This window comes from Euleptes europaea, chromosome 11 (assembly GCF_029931775.1).
Source record: "Euleptes europaea isolate rEulEur1 chromosome 11, rEulEur1.hap1, whole genome shotgun sequence".
NCBI classification, from domain to species: Eukaryota; Metazoa; Chordata; class Lepidosauria; order Squamata; family Sphaerodactylidae; genus Euleptes; species Euleptes europaea.
The window spans coordinates 46,579,341-46,605,553 of NC_079322.1; the positions used below are offsets into that span (position 1 = coordinate 46,579,341).

General features: G+C 40.0%; 1 protein-coding gene across 2 annotated transcripts in view; it reads left to right on the top strand.

Annotated features, from left to right (window-relative positions):
• The window catches only part of DGKB (diacylglycerol kinase beta), a 283,351-nt gene that overhangs the window by 86,416 nt on the left and 170,722 nt on the right, over window positions 1-26,213 (top strand). For both annotated transcript variants that reach the window (XM_056856965.1, XM_056856966.1), the window contains 2 exons: window positions 2,206-2,295; window positions 8,929-9,089. In XM_056856965.1, the coding sequence (XP_056712943.1) occupies window positions 2,206-2,295; window positions 8,929-9,089 (251 nt within the window). The remainder of the gene's footprint in view (window positions 1-2,205; window positions 2,296-8,928; window positions 9,090-26,213) is intronic.

The window sequence follows — 26,213 nt, forward strand, 5'->3', positions numbered from 1 at the left end:
TTACCAGATGTTTGCAATTTGACATTTTCATACAGCTGAAACTGAAAATCATCTGAGACAGCAAAACGTCCTGTGTTCATGGTAGTCAAAGGCTGCAGTCCCATGCAGCCTTACATGGGAATAACCCTCACTGAATAAGATGGATTTATTTCTGAGTAAACATGCATAGGATTGCACTGAAAGGAAGGGAGGCTGCAGAAAGCAAAAGCAACTTTTGAAAGGTGTGGTTGAAGTGCTGTTTAGTATAGAGCTGCATAGTGAACAAAGGTCTATAAGCTGTTTTGTCAGTTTTATATATTGTTTATAATGAATGTCTTATTTTAGTGCTGATCCTCTTTCATTACATTGGACTTTACTCAGTATTACAACACACTCCTCATTAAAATTTTATCTACCATATCTTAGAATGGTACTTTTCTTTTTTTGCTATTCCTAGGAATAGACCACAGAACCCTCTCACAGCAGTACAGTTGTTTTACTCTAATAGAATATGTGGTTTTACTGTACAATGATCTTCTTTCTCAGTTCCTGTGATACTAATGGCTACCAGAGAAGACAATAAGATGTGGGTTTCTCAGTGTGGTTGCCATATAAGGAAGAGTATCCATGCAGTAGAGCCATATACAGATTGGGGAAGATTTTTCTACAAACCTGGGAGAACCCTCAGGTTAGTAGAACAATCCAAAAAAAGGAGTGCCTTGAAAGACTAAAACAAGCCCCAGGTCTGCATTAGATCTCTCAACACATGGAGCTGACCGGCACTGATAGGAGGTGGGAAGCTTAAAGCAAAAAGTGGCACTGTGGCCACTGGCCAGGCAATGGAGAGGATCTGGGTTGGATTTGCCTTCCTCTCCATTCCCCTGTCAGCTACGTGGTGGTGATGAGAAGCTTAGAGGAGAAAGCACATCCTTTGCCAGGAGATGGTGGGTCAGGGAGGTGGAGCAGAAAACGTGTGTTGTGGCTTCTGCTCCAAAGCCAGATTCCTGATCCGCTGAAGCCTCCTGTGGCACTACTGCCACCAGCCTCATGTGAGCTTCCCAGTGGCAAGGAGGGCGGGTGGAAAAAGCACCTATCCTTGTGCTGGAAGAGTTACCTGCCATGCTGCAAGAATAGCTCTGCGCCTGGCCCCAGTGAGGAGACCATAAGGGGGGAGGTGGAAATGACATTGAACAGGTGGCACAATTGGGATGGAGAAACTATATTTCTCCTCCTTTGCAAGTCCTTTTGGGTCTCTCTTTCTCTGTCGTATGAGAAGTAAGCATACCTACCGACATAGTCCCTGCCGGTGGTGTCTGTGCCCCCAAAAAGGTCAGGGAAGGGGTAAACCAGTCTTTTCAGCAGTTCTCAAGACTATGAGAGCTTATCTCCTCAGGCTACCCAGTAGCCCTGCTCTCAGAGCCATGAGGATGCCAAGAAACAGGAAACACATTGTAGTTTGCCTGAGGAGAGGTGCAGAGCTGAGACTGTTCCCCCTTTGTAGTTATCTTTGGATAACTTAAAAACAACTTGCAACATCATGCTGTAAGTCTCTTATGTATATTTATTCACTTGATTTATAACCCAGGCTATCCACAAAGACTTATGGTTGATATCGATCTTATTTTAAAATGTTAAAATAATCTTACATTGGTTCTAGAGGACAAGCTTGGATGGTGAGCTTGGTATCGAGCTATGTTTTGCTTGGTATGTTATAAGGTGGTCCTAGATTGTGCAAATATTAGATGCAATATTGAAACATTCAAAATTGACACGCACGTTTCCATTGACTTTATTCAAACTGTCTGATTTGACCGAGCAAGCTCATCTCTGGGTATTTTCCTAGTTTATCATATCCTGAATATTAGAAATAGATTCAAGTAGGAGGAAATTGTTCCATTGTGTGCAGTTGTGTACTCCATTCCAAAGAGGATAACAGAAAGCTGAAAGATTCTCTTCTTCTCTAGTAGTCTGAAAACATCAGAGATCTACAGTGGCTAGTCAGCAGTTGCAAGGTTAGGTACCAAAAAGGTGAAAATAATAAATCATGGAAGCACGTACTGCAGGCAATAAAAATTGGTAACTCAGTTGCTAGGAGGCTTCCTTCAAGCTGGACCAATTGCTGGGTTAAATTTTTATCTGAACACTGACATTAGTGATGTATTTTAAAATCTGTATGCTGTCTCATCTGCTTTATCCTTTAGCTGTGTCTACTTTTTTCATTTACAGAGAAAGCAAATGTGATTAAGCATCCACCAGTTGCCATTCTGCCCCTTGGAACTGGGAATGACTTAGCCAGGTGTTTGAGATGGGGAGGAGGTAAATGAAAGTTATGATGTTCTATATTTAATTATTTAAACCTATTTTGTTAACAAGAAAAAACAATTTCTTTTGCAAAAAATTTTTTACAGGTGTAATACATTTACTACAGTGCAAATTTTAGGTGTATGGAATAAGATTTCAGTGTGACAAAGTGGTTAGCGTTGGACTAAGACCTGTGAGACCTGTGTTCAAATCTCTCAGGCAAAAAAGTCTTTGGATGACCTTGGGTCACCTAATCCGTAATCTACTTCATAGGGTTGTTTTGAGAAGAAAATGGAGGGGAGGGAGATAATACACTAAAAGCCCCAATGTACACTGTCCTGAGCTCCTTGGAGAGAGGGTAGGATAAAAATGTATGAAATAAATCCCTTTACAGCCTGGGCCTGCAAAGTGCTGCATATAACAACTGGTTCAGGAGACCCAGCTTAGAGGTGATTATCGCTTTCAGTATTGCTGTCTTTTTAGCCCTGCATAGAACAGCTGTGCAAGCTAAAAGACATTGCGGTGCTCTACCTGAGAGGATGGGGAACGGGAAGGGTATCTTTACATTGTCTTGGAAGATGGATAGGAGTTTCAGACAGAGTCATTTTCCCAAATGGGAGGTCCAGTTTGGGCTTCACTAATGCCAGTCCATTGAATCCGAGTCCTACAGGCATCGATGGTCTTATGCTGTGGTCAGGTCATGATGCGTGCTGACAGTAGGAACTCCCATGAGTTTAAGGCTGGTAGTATACAATCACTGATATTTCTGTTATTTTAAATATAATTTTAGTACATTGTTCATTAATAACAAGAAGCATAAGTTGGTTTTTGTTGCCCTTTAGAATTGATTTGAACAAAAAGATGATTTTCTATAATATTATGATGTTAATGTTTGGGAATGTTAAAAACCAGTCTCAAATCCTGTTTGGCTGATACCTTGGATGGTTTTTTTTTAGTTGTTCTTTCCTTCTTCTCTCATCCTGCAGTAGATTTCAGACAATCAGTCTTATGGTGCTATCTACCAGGATCCATGGAGGCAAAGAATAAATAAGAAGAGGGTGCATTTAAAACCAAGCTTCCATTCTTGTTTCATTTGTGTTATGTCTTGAAAGCATGAAGAATGTATTTTTACATCCAGTGCTTTCTTTGTGTGGGATTAAAAGGGGAAGACAGTAGCAACTTGCACAAAATCCCAAGAAATAATGTAGCCAAGAAACAGGACCCCTGCTGATTATGTAAGGTATGAAAATTTACAGTCCCAGAGCAGCTTTAAACGGACCTATCTATGCTTATCTTATTTTCAGTATATGGAAGACTGTAATTCATACGAGACCTGACACATGACCCTATTGAGTAAACTTTGATGTCATGCAGTTCTTCCATTTTTTAATATTCCTTCTGCTCATTTCTTATTAGTCAGATAGCACTAGGTGCATTCTTGAACCTATGCTGATATTAAACTGGGAGGCTGTAGGAGATCAATATAAGCTTCTCTGAATTTTCTAAAGGATAAACGATGAAATGAATAAATAAAATAGTTGCACCTCTATCTTCCTTTAATTGTGTTCTGAATGCCTGCTGGAACCCAACAATTCTTCCATTTTTGCATTGTAATTCTGTCTTTCTACTTTGGAGCCCTTTCCCCTTCTCCTAGTTTTTAAATACAAGGCTTCTGAGATCCATTACACTTTCTCTGTAGAATTCTATGCTACTATCTCCTTGGTTATCTTTTGTAGTTTTTTACTTCTGCCTGCCAAGGGGCATGACATTTTGCCAACTGTGATATATCTATGGCTTGATCTTTAACTTTCAGCATATCTTGTTCTGCTTGTCCTCAGATAATACACTAAAAGCCCCAATAGTGGTCATAGGAATTGAACTCTTCTCTTCTGGAATATAGAAAAAGAATTTGTCTTAATTATTTGCTTCAAATTCTGTAAATCACAAATTTGACCTGTTGGGTGTAAAAGTTATTCCTCTCAAGGTTGTCTAGCCAGCCTTGACTTCTTCCAAATTTTTGAAACTTTTATAGAACATAGATGATCCCTCTTGATATGCTGTGGTCTACACCTAATTTCCAGATCAATTAGCTCTCATGATCTCTACGAAAATAGTGAAGCAGATACCTAAAAGAACAATTTCCTGAATATAGTTTATATGGCACTTCATATGGAGCGTTTAATCAAAGACTATTGTAATTGTTTGACATGATATTGTGATCTGATTTTTTTAGGATATTAGCATTTTGGTGTTTAGAGTTGGATTTAGGTTTCAATTATATATAATCTGTTTTTTCACCAAGTTGATAACTTTTAAAATAACTCTTCTTCTTCTTTTTTTTTAACAAACAAGTGATTTTCCTTTATAAGTATGGGTTCTATAGGCACTGATCCTGTCCAGAAAAATTCCATTAAAGTCCCAGGCGTGAAGGACAGGTTTTAAAATAACATTTGAAAGAGGTAGTGTGAGGCAAAGTTTGACCAGTGTGGTCTTTATCTCAGCTTTCACCTGACAGACTGACCTCAAGTGGTTTGTAAAAACAGTTTTTCCAGTATATGTGAGGAAAATTACCACAGCTTAATTAATGTTGCTGCTTGTTGTAGCTATGATGGCCTTTGAGTTCTTATTCCCTCTTATTGCCTGGGTTATAGTTTAGAATAGCCTTGCCTTCCCTGGAACTTCATAGGAGTCATGAGAGAAACAGAACTTCTTCTGGAAATTCCAGTTCTTTGGTTAGCTTTCCCCTGAAACTAACCTCTGAGACAGGTATTCATTAAAATTAGCCTGCTTTTCTTGAAGCCAGGCTCTGTCACACTGGACATTAACACATGGTTGTTTTCACATATGTTTGCCCTTGTCCTATCTCACACCTTCCAATCCCACGTTCCAAAAACTAAACACACGGGGAGAGGGGACAGGGACAAACAAATGAGAAGGGGCAGCAGCGGTGACTCCTTCCCCACCCCCACCCACTCCTCTCTCTCCCCCGTACCCTCCTTGGCCTTTCTCCAGCACCAAGCTGGGGTCTTAGCCCACCTCACAGCCCGCAGCATGCAGCCCGGAGCCCCACAGTCTAGCAGCAAAGTGGCGAGGTGACAAAGCAGCACAGTGGCGGAGGCTCCCTCCGGTGCCAACATCTCACACTTCCAGCCAACGCATTCAGGCTTGCCTTTGCCAGGTGGAGGCAGCATCAGCTGGAAGTGCATGGCATTGGCACCGGAAGGAGCCACTGCCGCTTCACTGCCTCACCACTTTGCTGCCTCACTTCTTGACTGTGGGGCTTCGGGCTGCGAGGTGGGCTAAGACCCCGGCTGGTGCTGGGGGAAGGCCAAGGAGAGCACGGGGGAGATGGGGGGAGAGAGGCGCAGGTGGCGGGGAAGGAGACGTCAATGGTGCTGCCGCCAGAGCTACAAGTGGGGAGCTTGTAAACGCACCGTAAAACTCCCACAGCTATAGCAAATCGGCAGTAGAAATAGTGGCAACACAGCATTCAGATAATCCAGGGAAGATCCTGAATTGGAAGAATTCATCCCGCGGGTGGGCCACGGCCATGCGTGTGGCCTTCGGAGTTTTGCTACACCCTCAGGAGATTCCAGGGGCAAAACGGCCATGCGTTAATCCTAAGAAAGGATCCCTCCAGTCTTACCCTCTGGAAACTCAAGTCATATCTCCCAAAGCATTCACAATATTCACTTGCATTCTGTTAAAGCCAGGCTCTGAGACAACTCAGTCTCCTGAGAGAATATTCCTCCAGTTTCACTCCATAGAGGTCCAAACCTTATCTGACTCAAACTGACTCAAACTACCACTTTTCTTGTCATTTCCCCCTCCCCTTGGCTCCACCAGCATTCCATGCATCCTGATTGGATTGTAGCTGCTCTGCTGCACACCCACCAAACAGGAATAAAGAGGACTGGAGATTGACAGAAAGGGGGAGGACCTTTCCCATGTGTCTCAATAGGGGGAGTAGGTTAGACTATTGAATTTCAGTGAGAAAGGTGGGATATAAATAAAGTAAGAATATAAAATTAATTTGTGTCATCAGTTTCAATGAGTTTCCTAATCATGAATAACTTAATCTCGATCAAGGTCATTGCCCACCCATGGATTCTTCTCTAGTTATCACTTCTACTAATGTTGCTTCTAGTGTTTAAAAGGGTTGTTAAAAACCTGAGATAACAATGTTCTGATTGCTGATTCCACAAATTGACAACCCAACTTTTTCAGAGATACTGATCTACTTATACCAATATACAGTCATCTTTTTATAAAATATGTTTTCTTCTCTTACCAAATCATGTCCTTTCTATATGTCCAAAATAGCTAGTGATGACAGTGCAGATATCTGGGTTCCACTTTGTCCTTTACTCACAAATGTCCAGAGCTGTCAGTGTTTCACATCTTCTTTGGATGCATCAGTTCCTTGGGAAATGCTGTGTCCTTCCTTATCCAGTAATGAGGTCAATTCATGACCATATGCTAAGGTTTTATACTAGAATCTTCCTTTTTAATGTGAGCTCTTCTACTACATGTGTGTGTTCACAAAATGACCATATATTGCTCAGTATACTTCAAAAGGTTTCTGACTGGTATACTCCCTTCCTATGGGCCTGCTTGCTGCTTCCTTCTGATTGTCTGGAATGTTCTGCAGAATGGAAGAAAGTGGGGGCACTTAACAATGGAAATTACTCAGCAGTAATTCATTTTGTCAGAGTCCCTTTTCTCCCACCCTGCTACCCTCATCATTCCTTTCTTTATGCACTGTCCATGGTGGATTAGCGCTTAACCAGTGTGCAAGCCAAAAGTTGGAATCAGGAGAAAACAAAACAAAACAAAAATGCTCAAATTCTCTTCCTTTCATTATTCTTTGCCTCCTTTTCCCTGGTAGCTGGTGCCATAACACTGATTTTTTTTCTGAAACTTTCCCATAGGATTGGAGAACGCAAGGGATGTCAACAAATGTTGTTGCTGGTGAGTAATTTTCCTCCTCAATGATGCAAACTCCTGGCTTGATTTATGGATTATGAAGCAAATAACCTTTATCAATTTGCAGAACCAGCTCCAACACTACTAAACTCATTGACTGGCAATATTACTTTTGTAGTTTGTCGTAGAAATATAAGATTTTAGTTTCTTTGTATGAAGAATCATCTCTCTCTCCCCCCCCCCCCATACTGGAGAAGGTTGCAAGTACACAGACAAAATTAAAAATCATGCAATACCTTTTGTTATGACCAGCCAAAGTATCACAAAATAGGAAGCAAGTGTTGACACTTAGGATGTTTCATCAGTCTGGATGTTCATTCCCCCCCCCCCCCGAAAAAGTGGAGGGATGAAAGAAAAAGTCATGGTGACAAAAGGTTGTTTTAAAGTGAAACATGCTACAGGCTAAATTGGCTTAGTTTAGATGGTGCAACAGGGTTTCATGTTGCTGGGGCAAAAAGAGAGGGGACAAGATTGGCATTCTTACTCTGTGAATGTGAAAAGTAGCAGTTAGTCAAGTGTCCCTTGTAATATTGGTGGTGCATGATGATTTGTTGATAGAGTAGCATTGTTTCATGCCCACCTAAAACAGTGACAACATTGCAACTCCTGATTTACTTGTACGGTGATGATGTCTGTTTCACAGGAGTTTGATAGCCTTATAATTTTGAATCCTTATGATGAGTGCATAAGAATTTTTAAGTAGTGGAAGAAATAAACACTTACTGTCCTTAGCCAAGATTCTTTATACTTTTTTATGGTCTTACATAATAAACATTTGTTGTTGAGAATGGAAAAATGCAAAATAATTTGCATTTCTGCCATTATTGCATTTCTGCCATGATCACAAATTTTGGAAGTGTTTTTCCATTATTCCTTTCAAAGCCAGCCAACAACAAAGAAAGTTGATGCAGAAGAATAAAGTGCAGTTGGGCTCCCAAAACTGTTGCAAGCCCGATACATGTAAAATCAGAGAACCTAAGCCAATGTCCAACCAAAGAATCTAAGCTAATGTCAAACCTGAGAATCTAGTGCAAACAGGATACAAACCAACTTAAGCAAAGAATACAATGCTGCAAAACAAACAAAAAAAGTTTCAAAGGACATGAATAGCATTGTCAAAATACCATTCCAACCCAATATTAAGCCCTGGGAAGACACAGAAATGCAGGAAATTATAGGGAGAAATTCCTGGGAGCCTTAAAATGCTGGCTCCCAATATTCCTGGTTACTCCTTAACATTTCTAGGATTTTTCCGGTATCCCAAAAAATCCTGAATACCATCCGGAGACCTGAATATAGTTGGAGAATACCAACAAGGTCTTTTTCAGGAATATATTCAGACCTGATATATCTGAATGCACATCCCTAGTTATGAGATCAAATTAGGTAAAGATGTTACGTTTGTTACCACTCCTGTTTGTTCTGTTTGCCAGTAGGAAAAAAAAAATCAACGATCAGCTGAGCAGACCAGATTCTGCCCTCAATTTCTTTGTCATCTTTGTTCACATTTCACCAAGATCTGTTGTTTACATGTATTTCTAGTTGGTCAACCTAGAAGGTTTTTAAAATGCTGGTGGTGAAATGATGGCCCCTAAATTTACTCAAGAAAATCAAATGTTGGTGAAGTTGTTTGTATTCAAAGTCACCCTTTTTTTTTTACAGGGTATGAAGGTGAGAATCTTTTGAAGATCTTAAAAGATATTGAAAACAGCACTGAGATCTTACTGGACAGATGGAAATTTGAAGTAACACCCAATGATAAAGACGAGAAAGGAGATCCAGTGCCTAACAGTATCATCAATAATTATTTTTCAATTGGAGTGGTAAGTTTTTTGCTTATTCTTAAGTGATATCTTTTGTTGTTCTAAATAAGTGATTGAAATTAATATTCGGAGTGAAGAATGGCTGAATGCAGAATTTATCTTACATACAGTTTTTCTAGTAAAAGGAATACATAGATTGGTGATAATTTACATAAATTTACTTACATAGTCAAAATAGAATTATTTTCTCAAGCTCTTCCACCTGTTCATGTATGGGCAATATAATCATACTGTTCCTAATGCTTTCTATGAAGAGCTGCAGCACTAAATTAGTGGTGCCTATACAAATATAAATTATGAATCATTCATTAACACCTCTTAACTCATGTTGGTAAATATTCAGTCTTGCAGAAGCAAGATGATGAAGACTTTTTATATGCTCCTTTTTAACATAATTTCATATGTTTCTCCATGAAGAAAAATTTGCATTTATACTTATTGCTTAGTAATATCAAAACTAAAATTTTCTGGTGGTATATGTATGGATATGTGTATGAATATAATCTTTTGTCAGAGCTTTGAATATTATAAAACCATTTATCAGAGAGAAAATGGTAGCTAATTCCCAGTTATTCAGAGATCTGTACTGTTTACTAATGCAAATTAATATAAGAACTGCCATCTTATATGGCTATCACCAGATCGTAGGTCAGTTCTACCACTCAGTTGTGGGACTACCCTTTAGCTGTTAAAGAATGTGGCAGTCATTTCCAGCGGGGTTGCACTTTGTAATAGTGATCTGACATTTGTATCACCTCCATGGTCTCATAGCCTTAAAACCTAATGTAGCTTTACAGTCATCATAACTTACAGACTGTTTCCTCCCGTGTGACAGGTTTTGATTTCTGAGGTCTAAGGCACCATCTTAATGATGTCAGCATTTTGTGGGGTTGCATCCCAGTTATTGAATTCTCTCCTTTTGCATACTCACCCTTGCTAAGGAACCTCTTCTTATCACAGTGTACACTCTAGTTATAAGACCATCCCTGCCCCCAGCTGATCTCAAATTCACCCTGCTACTAGCAGCCTCTGTGGCTGAAGCCTCCACCCCAAAATGGGTCATAGCTGATGCCCAAGAAGATGTGCTGCCTTTTCTCACCTGGCAGAGCCTGTGAAATGCCTTGCAATGGCTGGATGCCATCCCTGACCACCAGGCAACTGATGACCAGTGGCAGGGGCCGCAGTGGCCACCCAACACCTTTAAAGCCTCTAACAGGCCAGGCCACTGAAGTGTCAGAAGTGCAAGTGCTCATGGGGGCGGACTGAGGGTGGACTTTGGCTGCAACTGTGGCCCCAGTCAGGAGGACAGATCCTTTGCTTGGCCTGTACAGCTTGCCACCCAGTCCTTAAAAGGGGGGCTAGAACACAGGCTGAGGAGGAGCTAAGCAAGCTCTTCCCACTAGCTGCATGTGAGATGTCATGGAGAGGAAGAGAGACCAGATGAAGGCAGTCTTCCACCCCTTTCAGTTCTTGTGGCCCTGACATGAATGTGTCAAAGGAGGCAGAACAGGACCCACATCCAGCCTTTAACCTACCCCCTTGGCGAATGAGGATGCGGGGGAGGGAAACTAATTGATTTTTATACTTTTCCCATGAGGTCCTAGTTAACATCAGTTTTGGTCCATACCAGACATCCATGTTGTCAAAGGTACTGGCAAAACCATTTGCTCGAGGCAGTTTCATATTTTTCTGTAGATGATACAGTTAGATTGCTTATTTTTTTTAATGCTTGCATTATCACCCTATGAATTTTGGCTTTTTTGTATCCTCAAATGTATGAGGAGTTGTAATTTGCCCATTTGCAGGCTGGCACCTGCAGAAGACCCTGCTCCAATGAGTGAAGCTGTTGTGGCAGAGTGTAGGGGGAGAGATGTGATCTTACAGATAAATCTATATAATTTGGTAAAACAAACTTCCAATAGGAAAAAATGACCTATATCAAGAAAGGTTCTCCAGGTTACTTGCAAAACAAGCCTTAATTGATTAAGCTTCTTCCCCCACCCCCTCAACATCATGTAATTTATCTATTTGAGGAGGAGAATCTCATTCATACTGGTATTGCTGATGAATAAAGATCAGTATGTGTTCATTCTGAAGTTATTAACCTAAAGTAGCCAGTGCCCCCGACAAAGACAAGTGTACTTTTACAACACCTAATATATTACCATCCATATACACTATCAAATAGAAATTTGTATGGTCGTGATTTAATACCCTTCAACGCCAGTCAGTCACTAAGAGCCTCTTATTCTGCCAATAGGTTAAAAAAAATGACTTCTTAGTTCTCATAATTGTAAATTCGGCATTGTTATGGGTCTTGGTCCCCATCACTGTCCTGCAAGTTGTTAGCCTCATCTTTCATTATGTATCCTTAACATATTCCTGCAGAATGGGAAAGAACTACAGGTATAACTATTTGGGATCATATTTTAGACTTGTCCTAGATAAGGTTTTTCACTGCCATTGACATCATGTTCTATGGCAAATATAAAATGTTTTTGTCATTAAAAAGGCAATTCAGACCTATAATTGATGGTAAGCAAGTCAGAGTGATAGCTATAGAGAAAGAGAGAGAAATGACAAGTAATTTCACATACAATTGCGCTATAAGCTTTTTTGGCACACTGCCTACTGTCTTAAAAGGACTGAGAATTAACTATACAAGAGATATTTACAGAGCTTTTTTTAAAAAGTTGCAGTTCAGGGCTGACTTGGTAGAGACATAGCTGATCTATGCCATAGTAGCCGGGTTGATGACATAGGACAAGTGAGTTGATAAGCTTTTATCAAACTAATAGCCAAATCCTATCCACTTTGGATAGGTTAAGTACCGTCAAGTTGCTTCCGACTCATGGCAACAATCACAATCCGTGCATACCGAGCGAGAGAGAGACTACTTTCCAAAATGTTTGATTGGTGTTTTATTTTTTCTCCTTAGTCTCTTTACATATTTTACCTCAGTAGAAATGAGACAGCAGAGAGGCTTTTTCAAGTTAACAACCAAGTAACAGAGATTTATTAAACACTGTACAAGGTATGAACTTGGAGGGGAAACGGTAGGTAGGGAATTACAGTTATTAAATGGTTCTCAAATTCAGTTCACAGAACTTCCTATAGATGTTCCTATTTAGATTCTGCTGCCTAGCTAACAGGGAGGTATGGCGATTATACAATCTCTCTCCCCTCAGAGAACAAAGAAGTATGGAGATTGTTTCTCAAATCTCTCTTCCAGTTCTCTCTATAGAACTACCCCACTTTTGTGGCAGTAATCTCTTAACCAACCCCTTATCTGGAATATCTCCTTCCCAGAGCTTATTCCCTTTCAGTGACCTGAAAAAAGGTTCCTTTCCTCCCAATCTCTGCCTGTCAAAACCGCTTAGGCAAATCTGCCTGTTTCACAACCGCTTAGGCAAATCTGAACCCTCAGGTTCCAAAGTCAAAAACAGCTACTAAACACGCAGGTTACCAAAACTAGACTTCCTCCCTTTTCCAGAAAAGAGAGAGTGAGTGCCTTAGCTCTGCCCACTCCCTGCCAGTTTTTTTATGAGCTTCTCTCAAAGATTAACTCTTTGTCACAGTGACCCTGTGAGTTAATGACCTCCAAAATGTCCTATCATTAACAGCCTTGTTCAGGTCTCATCAAATTGTAATGGTGTAAGTAGATTTGGCCCTGACCAGGCTAGCCTGATCTCGTCAGATCTCAGAAGGTAAGCAGAGTTGACCCTGGCAAGTATTTGGATGGGAGACCTCTAAGGAATACCAGAGGTGTGACATGGGGGCTGGCAATAGCAAACCATCACTGAATGTCTCTTCCCTTTAAAACCCCACTAGGAGTCGCCAAAAGTCAGATGTGACTTGATGGCATAAAAAGTAGCTTTGGCCTATTTTGCATAATGTAGGTTGGCTGCAAGTGGATGCTGACAGCCCCTCCCTCAAAGTACCCCCTTTCACAATGCTACTGTGTTGCATAAGTGCTTCCTTGCAACACCAGTTCCATTTCACTGGCATAGTCTTCCCTGAGACCAGTCCTGTGCTCTTGTTTGCGTTCTGCATAGATCATAAACTCAAGATCGAGAGCTGTTCAAGAGTTCATTAAAACACTATTTATATAGCTTCAGAGCTGTTCTAACCTTTGATATAAAAAACCCCATGTATGAGAGACAGAAAGCATGCATAGCTATAGCTTCAGAACTACATATAGACCTGAAAACTTACATAAATGTAATTGTCAGCTGTGTGGTATATACTTAATTTACAGCTTATATTAGTCCATATATAATTTTGTTATTTATGTTACAAGATTTGTAATTCACTATGTAATGATTAACAAAGCATCATGTATTAATATCATCATACCATAACTGAGGTGTATTTTCATATTGATACGTTTATTTTATAATAGTAATTGAAGTCAACTTGAAGTATATTCTTCCCATAGCTGGAATATATTGTTAAGGCTTCTGTTTACTAATATTGTTTATTTATTGCTTTGTTATTCTTTACATCCTCTGAAGTTTTGGGGGCAGTGCCTGTGAGATCCTTTTTAAATCTTTGCAACAACTCTGTGAGGGAGACTAGCATGAGAGAAAATAGTTGGGGGGGGTGTCACCAACTCCTCTCTCCCACTGCAGTCCTCCAATTCACTCTTCATGCTATTCCTGATGGTTCCCTGTCCCACAAGAGCAGCATTTTGGGTTGCAGTAAGAGGGAAGTTGGGCACGGTGGACAGAAATTCTTCCTTTAGCAGAAATGTTTGGTGAGATCCAAGATTGTTATTGTACATGCCACAAATGGCATTGCTGTTTAGAAGCCAAAAACAAGAAATCATTAAACAACAAGGGTATATCTCTTCAAATAGTTTTCTTTTTCATTTTAGTAGCAGAATGACAAATTGTGATATGGCGGTTGATTTTCTTGCTTATGGCTGCATTCAGATGTAACCTCTAGTTGGCTCATGCTTATTGGAGAGTCCTCAGGCTTACATTCTCCTTCTACCACTAATAAAATTTTAAAACCAGGAAACCTTCAATAAGCCACAATTTGCTGTGACATCCAAATGATCCACTTCAATCAACTGCAGTGTTTCTTGCTTACAAACCAGGATTCTAAAACATTGGGTTATGAGCATGCACACCTCAAGGCTTTGGCATGTTCTCTCAAACAAAACTAAGTTCACTTGGCAAGGGTGTACAGCCTGGGAAAGCTGCTATTGCCAGTATTTAGAGTAAATGTCAAATAATCTGATTGTCCGCGTAATAATAATCACCATCTGAAAGCATGGTTATGTGAATCTGACAGTGCAGTCAAAAGAGGAAAAGGGAGTGGAGATTATATCTGATATTTTAGTTAATCATGATCAGTGTTTTCCACAATTTAGCATGGTCAGTAGGTACAGTATGGATGGACCTTCTCCACCTGTTAATGTAGATGTCCATTTGCACAAGGGCATCTGAACACATATGGACTAGTGAATGGATGTTTAAAAGATCCCTTTCTGGGCTACAGAAATAATTCAAGCGGTAGCTGTCTGCTACAGCAAAGACAATCAGTACTCTATTCCAGCATAAACTTCCTTGGGCATAAACCTCTTCAGAGAGCATGTCAGCTCAGCCCAATGAAATGTATTTGCATATATACCAGCAAGTTCCATCTATTGTGGATTCAAGGGAAAGCTAATCGTTATACCCTTAAGTATTAACCCCTCACATTATTGTTATTACTTGTATTACAAACTGATTTACAATAATTGTTATAAGAAGGAGAAATGAGGAAGCAGAAGTTGGCAATATAATGTTCAGAAAAAAACTAACTGAGAACAAGACTGGTTTCCATTTACAGTTTGCCCTTCAAGATGATTGTGGCATCTTTTCTGGAATAACTTTCCACATTTTTTTTCATTATCTGTCTTTGAAGAATGTATGCTAATTTTTGAAGAGAGAAAAATAAACTTGACAATGGGGGTCTAATGAGAAGAAATCATTTTCTGAAAGGCAACTGTGATCATTTTTGAAGTTATTAGATTAATAAGTACAGTCTTAGTCAATGACATTTCCCATCTTAGGAGGGTTATTGACATTTTGATATGAGACAGAGAGACCTTTAATGAGATCTCAATCAAAGGTAATATTTAGATAATGATACATGAATTCATAAATACTAGTCAAATAAAAATGCTGTAGTCCATCTTGGCCTTCACCTTATGAGAATTGGCATAGGCCACAAGATTAACAACATCATGATTGACTACTAATACCCTCTCACTTTAGTGCCTAATTATGTCTGGCTAATTGTATGAGATAATGTTTGAAGCTGAATTTAACAATGTAACTTAATCCATCATCCAGACAATTCCCTGTGATAAGATACTTACCACACCAGGTATTAATAATTGCTGCCAGTGTTAAATGTATAGTGTTCAATGGTGTGGTTATATTCAGTTCACTTTAACCCTAGGCCGAGTGATTTCAAAGTCACCTGAAGGCAAAACGTTAGCGCTGGGGTTACAGTAGACAGACACAGTAAGAAAATGAAAGTTTAAATTTGCACTCTGGGTCGAAGGATGACAGTTGGGTGGGAAATGCCTGTATAATCAATCACATGCATGTGATTGAGATATTCACAAATGTACCACAGCTATGTGAGATCTCACTGTAAGAAAGCAGCTCTGACATTTCTCTCTGTATAAGTGTGTCTGAAGGGCTTCTGTGTTTTGCTGATTCAAGTAGAATTTTATTTTGAATTTTCAGTTTCTGCCAGAATTGACCAGATTTGTATGTATGTATTTTTGAAACTTCTGCACCATTTCCACAGAAATGCATAGTGAACAAGCAATTACTATAAAATACATACATTTATTGTTCGATTCTGCATCTATGCGGTCTATGGGGTCATTCTCCAAGTGAGACCACTGAACTATTTTGATGTTGGGCAGCGCAATCCTGAAGGGGGCAGTTCTGCGGTGACCGGGCTCAGTGCAGCTGCGCCACCTCCTTCGAGGCTTCCTGGCTGTTGCGGAGGTATAAAAAGCCTAAAGGCAGCTCTATCCCTTGGAACGCCCCTCAGGCCAGCGTGGGCTTTCCCTTCTGGGAAAACCCTGCCTGTGCTGGCAGCAGGGACCTTCAGCGCCTAGATGCCAGTGTGTTTGCCCCCACGCCAGTGTAGGTACCACCTTATTCCAAAGGAGCTTCATCCCCCTTTAGGAGTGGGCTCTCAAGTGCAGCATGTAATTTAAATGGGAGTAGAAGTGAACAGTGAAATGAATGTTAGTCAAGATTGTAATAGCACAAGAGTTAAGGGAATCAGTAGATGATTTTGTTAAAACATGTTAAAATGGTGCAAGAATGCAACTGGTTTGATTTGGCACAAGGGGTAAAATATTACATGTATCAAAATGTCCCTTGCTGATGTTAGCAGATAATAGAAAATGTTTTGGATCAAGAGAAAAGTTATCAGTTTGCTGAAAACTTGATGAATTTCAAAATGGCTGCCAGAATTTCTAGAACAGGATTCTGAATTATTCAAATTTAATTAATTAACCTGAATTCTGTGTTTTGTTTTGTTTCTTTGTTTAAGTTTTGTCACCTTGCATGATTGATCTGAAATGCTTTTGTGTTTCTGGATAGGATTTTCAAAGTTCCTGATGCTCATGAGTCTTTAACAACCTAATTTAGGATCAAATTAGACATTAAGCTAAGCCACTGGCTGCCACCAGAAATGGTAATGACATGTTTGCCTCCCCCTACATAGTCTAATAGAGCTTTGTTATACTGTGAAGACACAATGTTCTGTTTTTCATCACATTTGCCAGCAGCCACCACAGGGAACAAAGGAAAAGAAAATTGTGATGTCACAACATGAGGTAAAATTTGCTTGGAGTTACGGAGTTGAGGGGACATTTTAAAGCTGCTGCACCTTTGGTGTAATGTCTGGTTTGGTCCTGAGAGTTGCCGTGATCTAAGTAACTGTTTCTTTAAAGGAGGGAATAGTGCAATAATTAATAATAAAAATAAACCATTTTTCACTCTCACAGCAAGTGTCTGTAAGTACTACCACCTGGCATCTCAGTGAAAGATAATAAGCATGCTTTCTTAAATTTTGTCAGTGATTTGGCACATGGCAAGAATAAGTAAATTTCTTCAAGTCAATCTAGAAACTTGATTATTTACTGAGAGAGCATTCGATCAAAATAAATGGGAGTTTTAGTCCCTCATTTGCAAAGGATTGTTTTTAAAAATAAGATGTAAACACATTTCTGTTTTACTGGTTTCAGTCAATGATCTGTCTATGTCCTTCTCTTTCTTTTAAAAGAAATAAATCATTATTTCTAGGAATGTTTGGATCCTAAAACCATATCCTGTGTTCTGGGAGCAGAACCTATCTTTTTTCCCCTGTCATCTACTCACAGAAATTGAATTGCTTTATTTTACTACAAACCTATGTGTGGGATGTTTGTCATAAGGGTGTCTTGGCACAGGGGATCTCAACCTTCATGAAAGTGAGTGTCCTATGCCAGAAAATGCCTGCTTGAATTCCATCGTTTTCATGTTGTATTTATCTCATGGCAATTCAGAAGCTAAGCAAGGTCCGACCTGGTATGTGTTTGGATTGTGACACAGAGGCAGGCAATGGCAAACAACCTCTGAATGTCTCTTGCCTTGAAAACCATACGTCAGCTATGACTTGACAGCACACAAAAACGTTTCAGCTCCCCAGTGTTGTGCTAGAGGTAGGCTACATGAATTTAAAGTCAACTTGGGGCTGCCGAAGTTTTGCAGACAAAGTGTTCCAAGTTGCCCAAACTGTAACTCAATGTGGCTACATGTCACTGTTTGTACTGAGAGTACCAAGATAATCCCTTCCTCTTAAATATAAAACTTGGCTTCATAACTCCCTCCTCCAATAGGAAGGATGTTTCCTTGTTGCTTGAAAGAAACATTTTAGTGCTGGCACAGGTGCCAACAAGAAAATGAGAGAAGACAAAAGTAGTGAGATCTGTGGACCTTACAGGAACTTCTCTTCATTATAGGTAACTATCAGTTATATGGTGGTACTTTTGTATTCTTTATTCTCAGGGTTCCTTTGTTCCTTGTGCTATTCTTACATTTTTAAAGCGTGTTATATTTGACCTTGCTGCATATTTAGGAGAAAGGTGAGCTGATTAATAAAGAAATCAGCCAACCACAGCACTGCCTAATGGTGCTTCTGTAAAACAAAGTCTAGGCAACCAGGCCTGCCTTTTTGATCAGCATTTTTATTCAATCTCTGATACTTTGGGAATCAACACTGTTACGCTTCCCACCTGTCAGCTCTTGGAACCAGCTTCTTTGACACCTCATGTTCTCCACTTGTTGGCCTCCAGCTTTGAAACTCCTTGACCCACTGGCGCCAAATCACATTGTATCAGTTACAGGATATGGGTGTGTCACGGAATTCTGTTCTGTCTCCAGTGTCTGCTGGAGGTGTTGTGAAGTGTCGAGCACTGTGATGCACAGAGTTATGAAATGTTCCACACGGGATATAGCCCAATCATCGAAAATTAGTTGTAGGCAGTAATTAATCTAACAGACTGAATAGGAGTCAGATTTGACATATCCAAATTACCGAAACAGCCTCCATGATTGAAGGAGAGAATTGTTATGCCACATCTGTTTGTTAATTCACCCTTTCTCACTAGCAGAACTAGACATTTTGTCAAAGGGGGGGGGAATGGAACAAAAAGTAGGTGGCTGACACATACATTGAACAAACTTGTATTTGTTCAGAAGTTGCATATATTATCACTGAGTATGTTCACTTATGAAGAAAAAATGCATGGTTTCTATTAGATTTGCAAGTTTCTTGCTTTCACATTATTATAATGGTTAATAATATCAGGTTTTTCTATTCTAATTTTGCAAGCAGTCATTATCAATAAAAAACATTGTGCTGAGCTCTATGCATCCCCCCAATCCTCTCCAAATGCAGTATTGTTACGATTGTGTCCCTCTTCTGAAATTCCTCAAGCTTTTCTCTTATCTGAATAACTGGCTTCTGGCTGAGTTCTCCCCAACCTGGCTTCAATAGGCCAAGGGTTACACTTCTCTCCTTCAGTTTTGGAGGCTCTTTCAGTAATCTGGATATGTTAAATCTGACTCCTATTCAGTCTATTAGATTAATTACAGCTTCCAATTAATTTTCTATGATTGGTCTATGTCCCATGTGGACCATTTTATAGCTCTGTACTTTACAGTACCCCATATTTCATGACACCTACAGCAACTGGCCATGCTGTTTCAAAAGCTTTTGTTCCTTTTGACATTCATGGTGTTCATGATCCTGAAAGCAAGGTTGAGAATACATTTCTTCCAACTATGTTTCCTAAAAGCATTTGCTCCTGATGTTGGCAACTAAAACTACAACAGCCACCCACATCCATCTGTTGGTGGCTGAAGCCATATCACATGATGAGCAACGTGTCCTTTCAGCTTCTGAAAGTAGATGTCATTTTGTCCTTGGATTACTAAACTATGGGGTGCAGATTGCAAGGGCTAATCACCTCTGGACCAACATAGAAATATTCAGATAAACTGGAATTAGTTAGTGGTGCTCACTCTTCAAGCCTTCGCACCTTTCCACAGCAGAATTACATTTCAGGTTGCCGCTGATAATATTGGGAAAAAATTAACTCAAGGAGGAATTTGTCCTCCCTTTCTAAGTTAACTTTACAGATCTGTCAACAGACTCTTTATGGTAATAATATTTATTCTTGTTTTACAAAATGTGTGCCCCATTTTCTGCCCTCATAAGGGCCATCAAGGCAGCTAACAAGTTGAAAACATACATAATAAATTGGTTCTTGTAGGTTATCCGGGCTGTGTGACTGTGGTCTTGGTATAATAAATACATAATAAAATCACATCTTAAATTTACATAAAAAATCATGTTAGGCTTAGAACTGTTCATATCTCAGGGATGGACAAAACAGCTGAGAGCATCCTTTGTAAGTGTGATTATGCTTCATTAGCTTTCTAGTCTTCCCAGATGCTTTTTCTCTATTGTATATATTGATATATCTAACGCGAAATACACCCCTAGAAAGCAGTTTTCAAAAATCCCTCAGTTTGCAGAAAAATCTGATTAAAAAATGTAAACCCCCCCCCCCCCACACACACACACAAAATGACTTTGGTGAAAAAAACGCCCACCAAGATCTCATGACGTCATCGCTGACATTCCAAGGAAGATTTAAAACAACTTCTGAGAAGAAATCAGAGGCAGGAGGAGGACAGGCATGACTGGGTGGTTGGAAGGGGGAATGAGAACAATTAGGAGGAGGAGGAGGAAGAAGGAGAGGGATGAAACGGGCCACTGTAACACTTAGAGCCATCAATCAGAATGAGCCAGAAGAGTTTTGAAACAGAAAGTGCATCATAGGCATTCCTGCTGTCCCCATGTACTAATTTATACCTTGCATGCCTGGGTAATGTTGTTGATGAGCAACACTATGGTGCCAGAGTTGTCAGGGACTCTGCCAGGAGCGATTGTTGGTGTTACTACATTAGCTTTTATTTCAAATGGTATTGATGTGCAACTGACTTTGGATAGCTTTGAACTTTTGGCTGCAAACATCAGTAGCAGTTGGCAGCAATAATGAAACCATGGGATCAGCCTAAATCTAACAAACTAATCTCTGGAAATCTATTTATCCTAAAGCATTTTAAAAAATTTAAGCACAACAGAAGTGACACAAAATGAAAACCCTAGTGACACAACATGTGGATATCCCTAGTTCTTGACACGTTATCACAGGTAGGATCCACATGTCATTGAATCTTATAGTAGCATGATAATTTACTTCCTGCATTTTCTTGTGCAGAAAGAAAAGTCCAGGAGCTGAATCATTATGATAGCACAATATCCAACAATATCTATTCATAAAGTTGCAGTCAGATATGCCATCATAGTTGTTTAGTATTTTCTTGCCAGGCTAAGTCAATAAAAGACATTTATGTTCTAATTTGTCAAACATGGTTCTTGCACAGTGCAGTATTTGGTGTATTGAACCCGATGTCATAAAGAAATGCAACTCAGAGAATCTTGCCCATTAACAGAATGCCTCTAATTAATGTTAATTACAGTTTCCTTTTGTAGCCAAAGCCTTCATTATTTTGCTGCCAGAAATATCTGCTCTGTCATTCTTCCTTCATTTGGTTTATTCTCTGCATTTTCTCATTATTGTTTCTTGCTGCATCTTTTGCTATCAGTTTTACTTCCATTTGTGCATGTATACATAGTGAGCTTTATTGATTTAAATAAATAATTATTATAAATTAATAAGTTTCAGCTGAGATTTTTGCTAATTATTACAAATTTGTGCTGATGCTGAAATTGGTTTAAAAGTAGCTACAATGTATTATTCACAGAACTAATATACTTTTTTAAAAGTCATGCCTATTAGGATAAATCGATTCAGAATTCAATGTGTATGTCTTCTGTATGTGGATTTGGCTCACGATCCTGTGTCATCATTCTAAATCTCAAGTCACTCTTACATTGACTTCTGTTTCGGTTGTTGTTTTCAGAGCTATATGAGATGTTTTGTTCAGCAGTTGATACAAGTGAGGAACTGAAAAGTGGCTTGCTGTGCTCATACAAATCAACACCAGTTAGTGGCGCCTATATTCCATGGAGGTGTTTGTGTATCGAGCCAGTGGTGTAGTGGTTTGCAGCAGTGGATTCTAATCTGGAGAACCGGGTTTGATTCCCCACTCCTTCACATGAGCAGTGGATCCTAATCTGGTGAACCGGGTTGGTATTCCCACTCCTACACATGAAGTCAGCTGGTCACAGTTCTCTTAGAGCTCTCTCAGCCTCACCTACCTCAGAGGGTGTCTATTGTGGGAAGGAGAAAGTGATTGTAAGCCAGTGTGATTCTTCTTTAAGTGGTAGAGAAAGTCAGCATATAAAAACCAACTCTTCTTATTATTATTCTTCTTCAGTTCAGATGTTACTTCTTGTATATGACGCAGTCTTATGTCATCAGATCACTGGAGCATCTAGTTTAGTATTGTCTATTCCGGCTGGCAGTTGCTCCCCAGGGTTTCAGACAGGGTTTCAGACAGCATCTGCTCTCTTAGATCCTTTTTCCTGGTGATGCCAGGGACTGAAATTGGAATTTTCTTTGTGCAGTTTGTCATTGGTCACTGAACAGTGGCACTTCCTTTTTAAAATAAGGGCTGTGTCACACTGTATTTTAGCTGCACTCAGGTAAGTTCTGTATATCCATCTCTGCAATGTTGTGTCTCTGTGAAATTAGGCCTTACAGCATTTCTGCGTAGTCCCTTCCCTGCATGCTTGATATAGGGTCTCTGCCAACTCTGCATCTGATTGGGTAGGCTGTGGCTTGCAAAAACCACAATAAATTCATTAGTCTTTAAGGTGTCAGAAGACTATTTGTTGTTGTTTTCATATCCACTGCTGATTTCTTGTCTTGCTTGCCTGTATTTGGAGTTGCCATGTTAGTAACTGTTGTAAGAACTTTTCTAAATCATATTACTAAATCCACACCTCAGATGCTTAGGTTGGTTCCGGATTGTGCTCACACTCTGTCTCTTCCTCGTTTTCTTTTTTTCACCTAGAGCCATAAATGGGCAGAACCTGCCAGCTCTGATTTGTAATAGGTTCTTTTAAAAAATACTGGTTTTGATCTTGACATCCAATGAAAAACCTGGTTGGGGGGGGTTGTATATTGTTGGCTGAGCAAGCTGTGGCTTTCTCAGCATCTGGGGTGGACCACATTGGTACATTATTTCAAAGGAGATTGAGAAGATGGACAAGAATTATAAAGGGAAATGCTGGAAATGGAAAAAGAGAGATGGTATATTTTACCATAGGTGGTGGACATGTAAAAAAAAACAAAGAAGTACCGGAAAGAAATACATGCTAAAATTCAGAAAATTTTAAAGTTCATTTTTTTTAATGGAAGCCAAATGTATGTTATTGGGCTTTCCCCAAAAAAAGTATTCCAAAAACTCTGGAAGAAGAGTTCAGATGTATGATAATGACGGCCAGAGTTACATAAGCAGCAAAATGGAAAGCAGAAGAGAGCCCTGTTAGAGAAGCTTGGGAGAGTAAATTGGCTGAATATGCTATAATAGCGAAATTGACAAACTGTGTTAACACATTGGAGATCCAATTCCTGCTGAATTGCTGCAGCCTGACTGACTCTTGGGCATGCACAGTCTTACCCAGGGCTGCTGGCTGCCTCTTCCAGTTTTGCTAGCCCTGTAAGAAGTTGCAGTTTTTGGAGAGCAGTATTTACCACAGCAGCCATAGTGTGCTGCAACTGAATCCTTTAGTTCTGTAGAATCTATCACGGTCTTAGGTGGAAGTGTTACTAGCAGTGCCCTCACCAAACTTATTCATTCTTTGTGCAAACAGTTAGCTACTACTTTTTGTGCAAGTTGTGTAACTGGAGACTGACTACTTCCATACATGGCACATAACTAGTGGGAGCATATGGCTTTAATTAAGTAGCCTATTCTAGCTCCTTCTTAGGCATCTATCCACATGGCACACAGTATTTGTTGAACACAAATCAAGTTTCACAGCTGTCTCTTAAAAGAAACTGATTAAATGACATAGGCTGCTTTTAAACACTCTGTTAGGTTACTTTGCAGACCCTCAAGAGATTAAGCCAACAGAAAAAGATGGATAGGACACATACATTAAATATCATATGGTTCAATGTTCCCCCACTTTTTTCTTTCTTTCTTTCTTTCTTTCTTTCTTTACAGTTTAGGCTCCTTAATATACTTGATGAAGGCATTATGCAACTAGAAATACTGGCAGGCAGCACTGTGGAACCAATGATTTTGGAATAAATTTCTTATCATGATTTTTCATTTGGAATTTAAGGCATCCAAAAATGGTGTTTATAGGAATTAACAGTGTTTTAGGGCTCCTTAGTTGTTGTTTTTTCATTAAAATGTTTAAGATGTTTTTAAAATGCAAAGACATTCAAGATGGGTAAAATGGATAGAGAGAGCTGTTTCTCTCTCTCCCATAATAATAGCATGAGGGGGACTCAAAGAAGTTGATGGGCAATAGGTTCAGGCCAAGCAAAAGGAATTTTTTCTTTACTCAGTGAATAGTTAAATTGTAGAAGTCACTGCCAGTGGACGGCCATAAACCTAGATAACTTTAAAAGGGGGTTAGGTTCATGGAGGATAGGTCCATTAATGTCTGCTAGCGATGGTTAGTAAAGGGAACCTGCATATTCAGAGGCAGTAAACCTCTGAAACTCAGTGCTAGGAGGCAACATGAAGGGAGGGCCTTGGCCTCTGTTCACATTGATTGGCCCTCCAGGGCAACCGATTGGCCACGGTTTGAAACAGAATACTGGACTAGTTGGACTAGCAGAGCTATTCTTATGTTCCTATGTACTGTTGCCAACCTTTTATCTGAGGCTACAGATTATTAGAATAAAATTTTTGTTTCCTGTCTCCCATGCCCAGGTCTAATCTCACAGTTAGCTCCTTCCCCCTATCATGGCATGCATGTCAGAGTATCAAGTTGATTGTAATAATCTGACAGTAACAGCTGTGTGATAGCTGTCAGATCTGAGAGATCTGGGAGGTCAAAGATGATGTAAGCAGAATCAATAGCCTTGCTGGTACCAAAGGGAACTGCAAGAATCCGGATCTGGGCAGTTTGCTGATGCAATGCTTTGCACAGTTCCACAGGTGGCCTAATTCAGATCAGCTGCAGTGAGTGTATATAAGGCTATGTAACTGTGCTTCTGTAACACCAGTAACACCAATTACAGCCTGGAAGTAGTAGTGGAGAAGTGTACGTGATGGTATGTTTTATCTGTGCACTGTAAATAAAAGACACTGTTTCTTATAAAGCAAGACTGCTGGTGGTTATGTCCTGGAGGAACTCCTAATCCACTTGCTTCCACGTCAATGCAATGCTGATATGCTAATGCTGCATACAATTGAACTGGACTACATGAAAGAAGAGTTATCTAATCCAGCCACACACACACACAGAGAGAGAGAGAGAGAGAGAGAGAGAGCACATCTAAGGCAGAATCATACTTTTTGTGAGATCTCTGCAAATTAAGTATAGAACTGTTCTCAGTTCTCAATAGCAAGGCTTTGGTATGTACGTCTACTGTGAAAAAAATTACGTCTAAAGTCAGAGGTGCGCAACTCAGGTGGGCCATAAGGGATCTTGATTGGGGCTAAATGGGGTCACCCCATGACATCACCTGGCTTTGCCCCATTTCATTGCCTGGCTCAATTATGGCACGCGTAAATTTTTTGGAGGGCAGAATGCCGGCTGTTCTCTGGGCTGAAAGGTGACTTCTGACCCATCCTCACACCTATGAAACCCTGGTCTGGATAAAGCAGAAATTTCACAGGCTGGCATGGTGAGTTCAGAACACTGTTCTCTTGATGTTCTTACACTCCTTTGAGGAGGCAGGTTATATGTAGTAAATCCTAGTCTTAAAATGTAGCAATATCTGATGCACCCAGAGGAAATGAAGCAAAGTCTATTGAATTGTATTTTACTTTGTTGTAAGCCACCATGAGCCTTGCTTGTCAAGGGAGTGGTGAGGTATAAATTTGATTGATTGATAAATAAATAAATATGCTGGCCACAAACCTGAGGTAACAGAACTAAAGAACATCTAAGAATGAATCCATTTAAATGTATCCAGAAATGAATGTGATTGTAGGGTTCATTTTAATAAGCTCATATCTAGTAGATGTTTAGGGGCTTGCACCTTTTCATGTATTGTTGTCAAGCATGACTTCTAGAAAGACAATTGGAAAAAAATGTTTTCTTTTTGTTAGTCTTTATACATAGTTGTCATGCGGGGGGTTGTCACCTGCGGTTGCCCACGTCGCTGCCTGGGAGAGAGAGGGGGCTGAGACTATTTCTTCCGCCTCAGACCAGTCAGATGGAGAGTCAGAGCTGGTCTCTCCTCCTGATTCAGCCAGTGTGCCTACGAGCGCTCGGCTCTAGCTAACACTGGCCTCTGTATCCTCCCCGGCAGTTCTCTCTCCTCCCCCTTTATCCTCCCAGCCAGCGAGCTGACGCCCGGGCCCCCCCCCCCGGAAGCCGCCTAAATAGCTG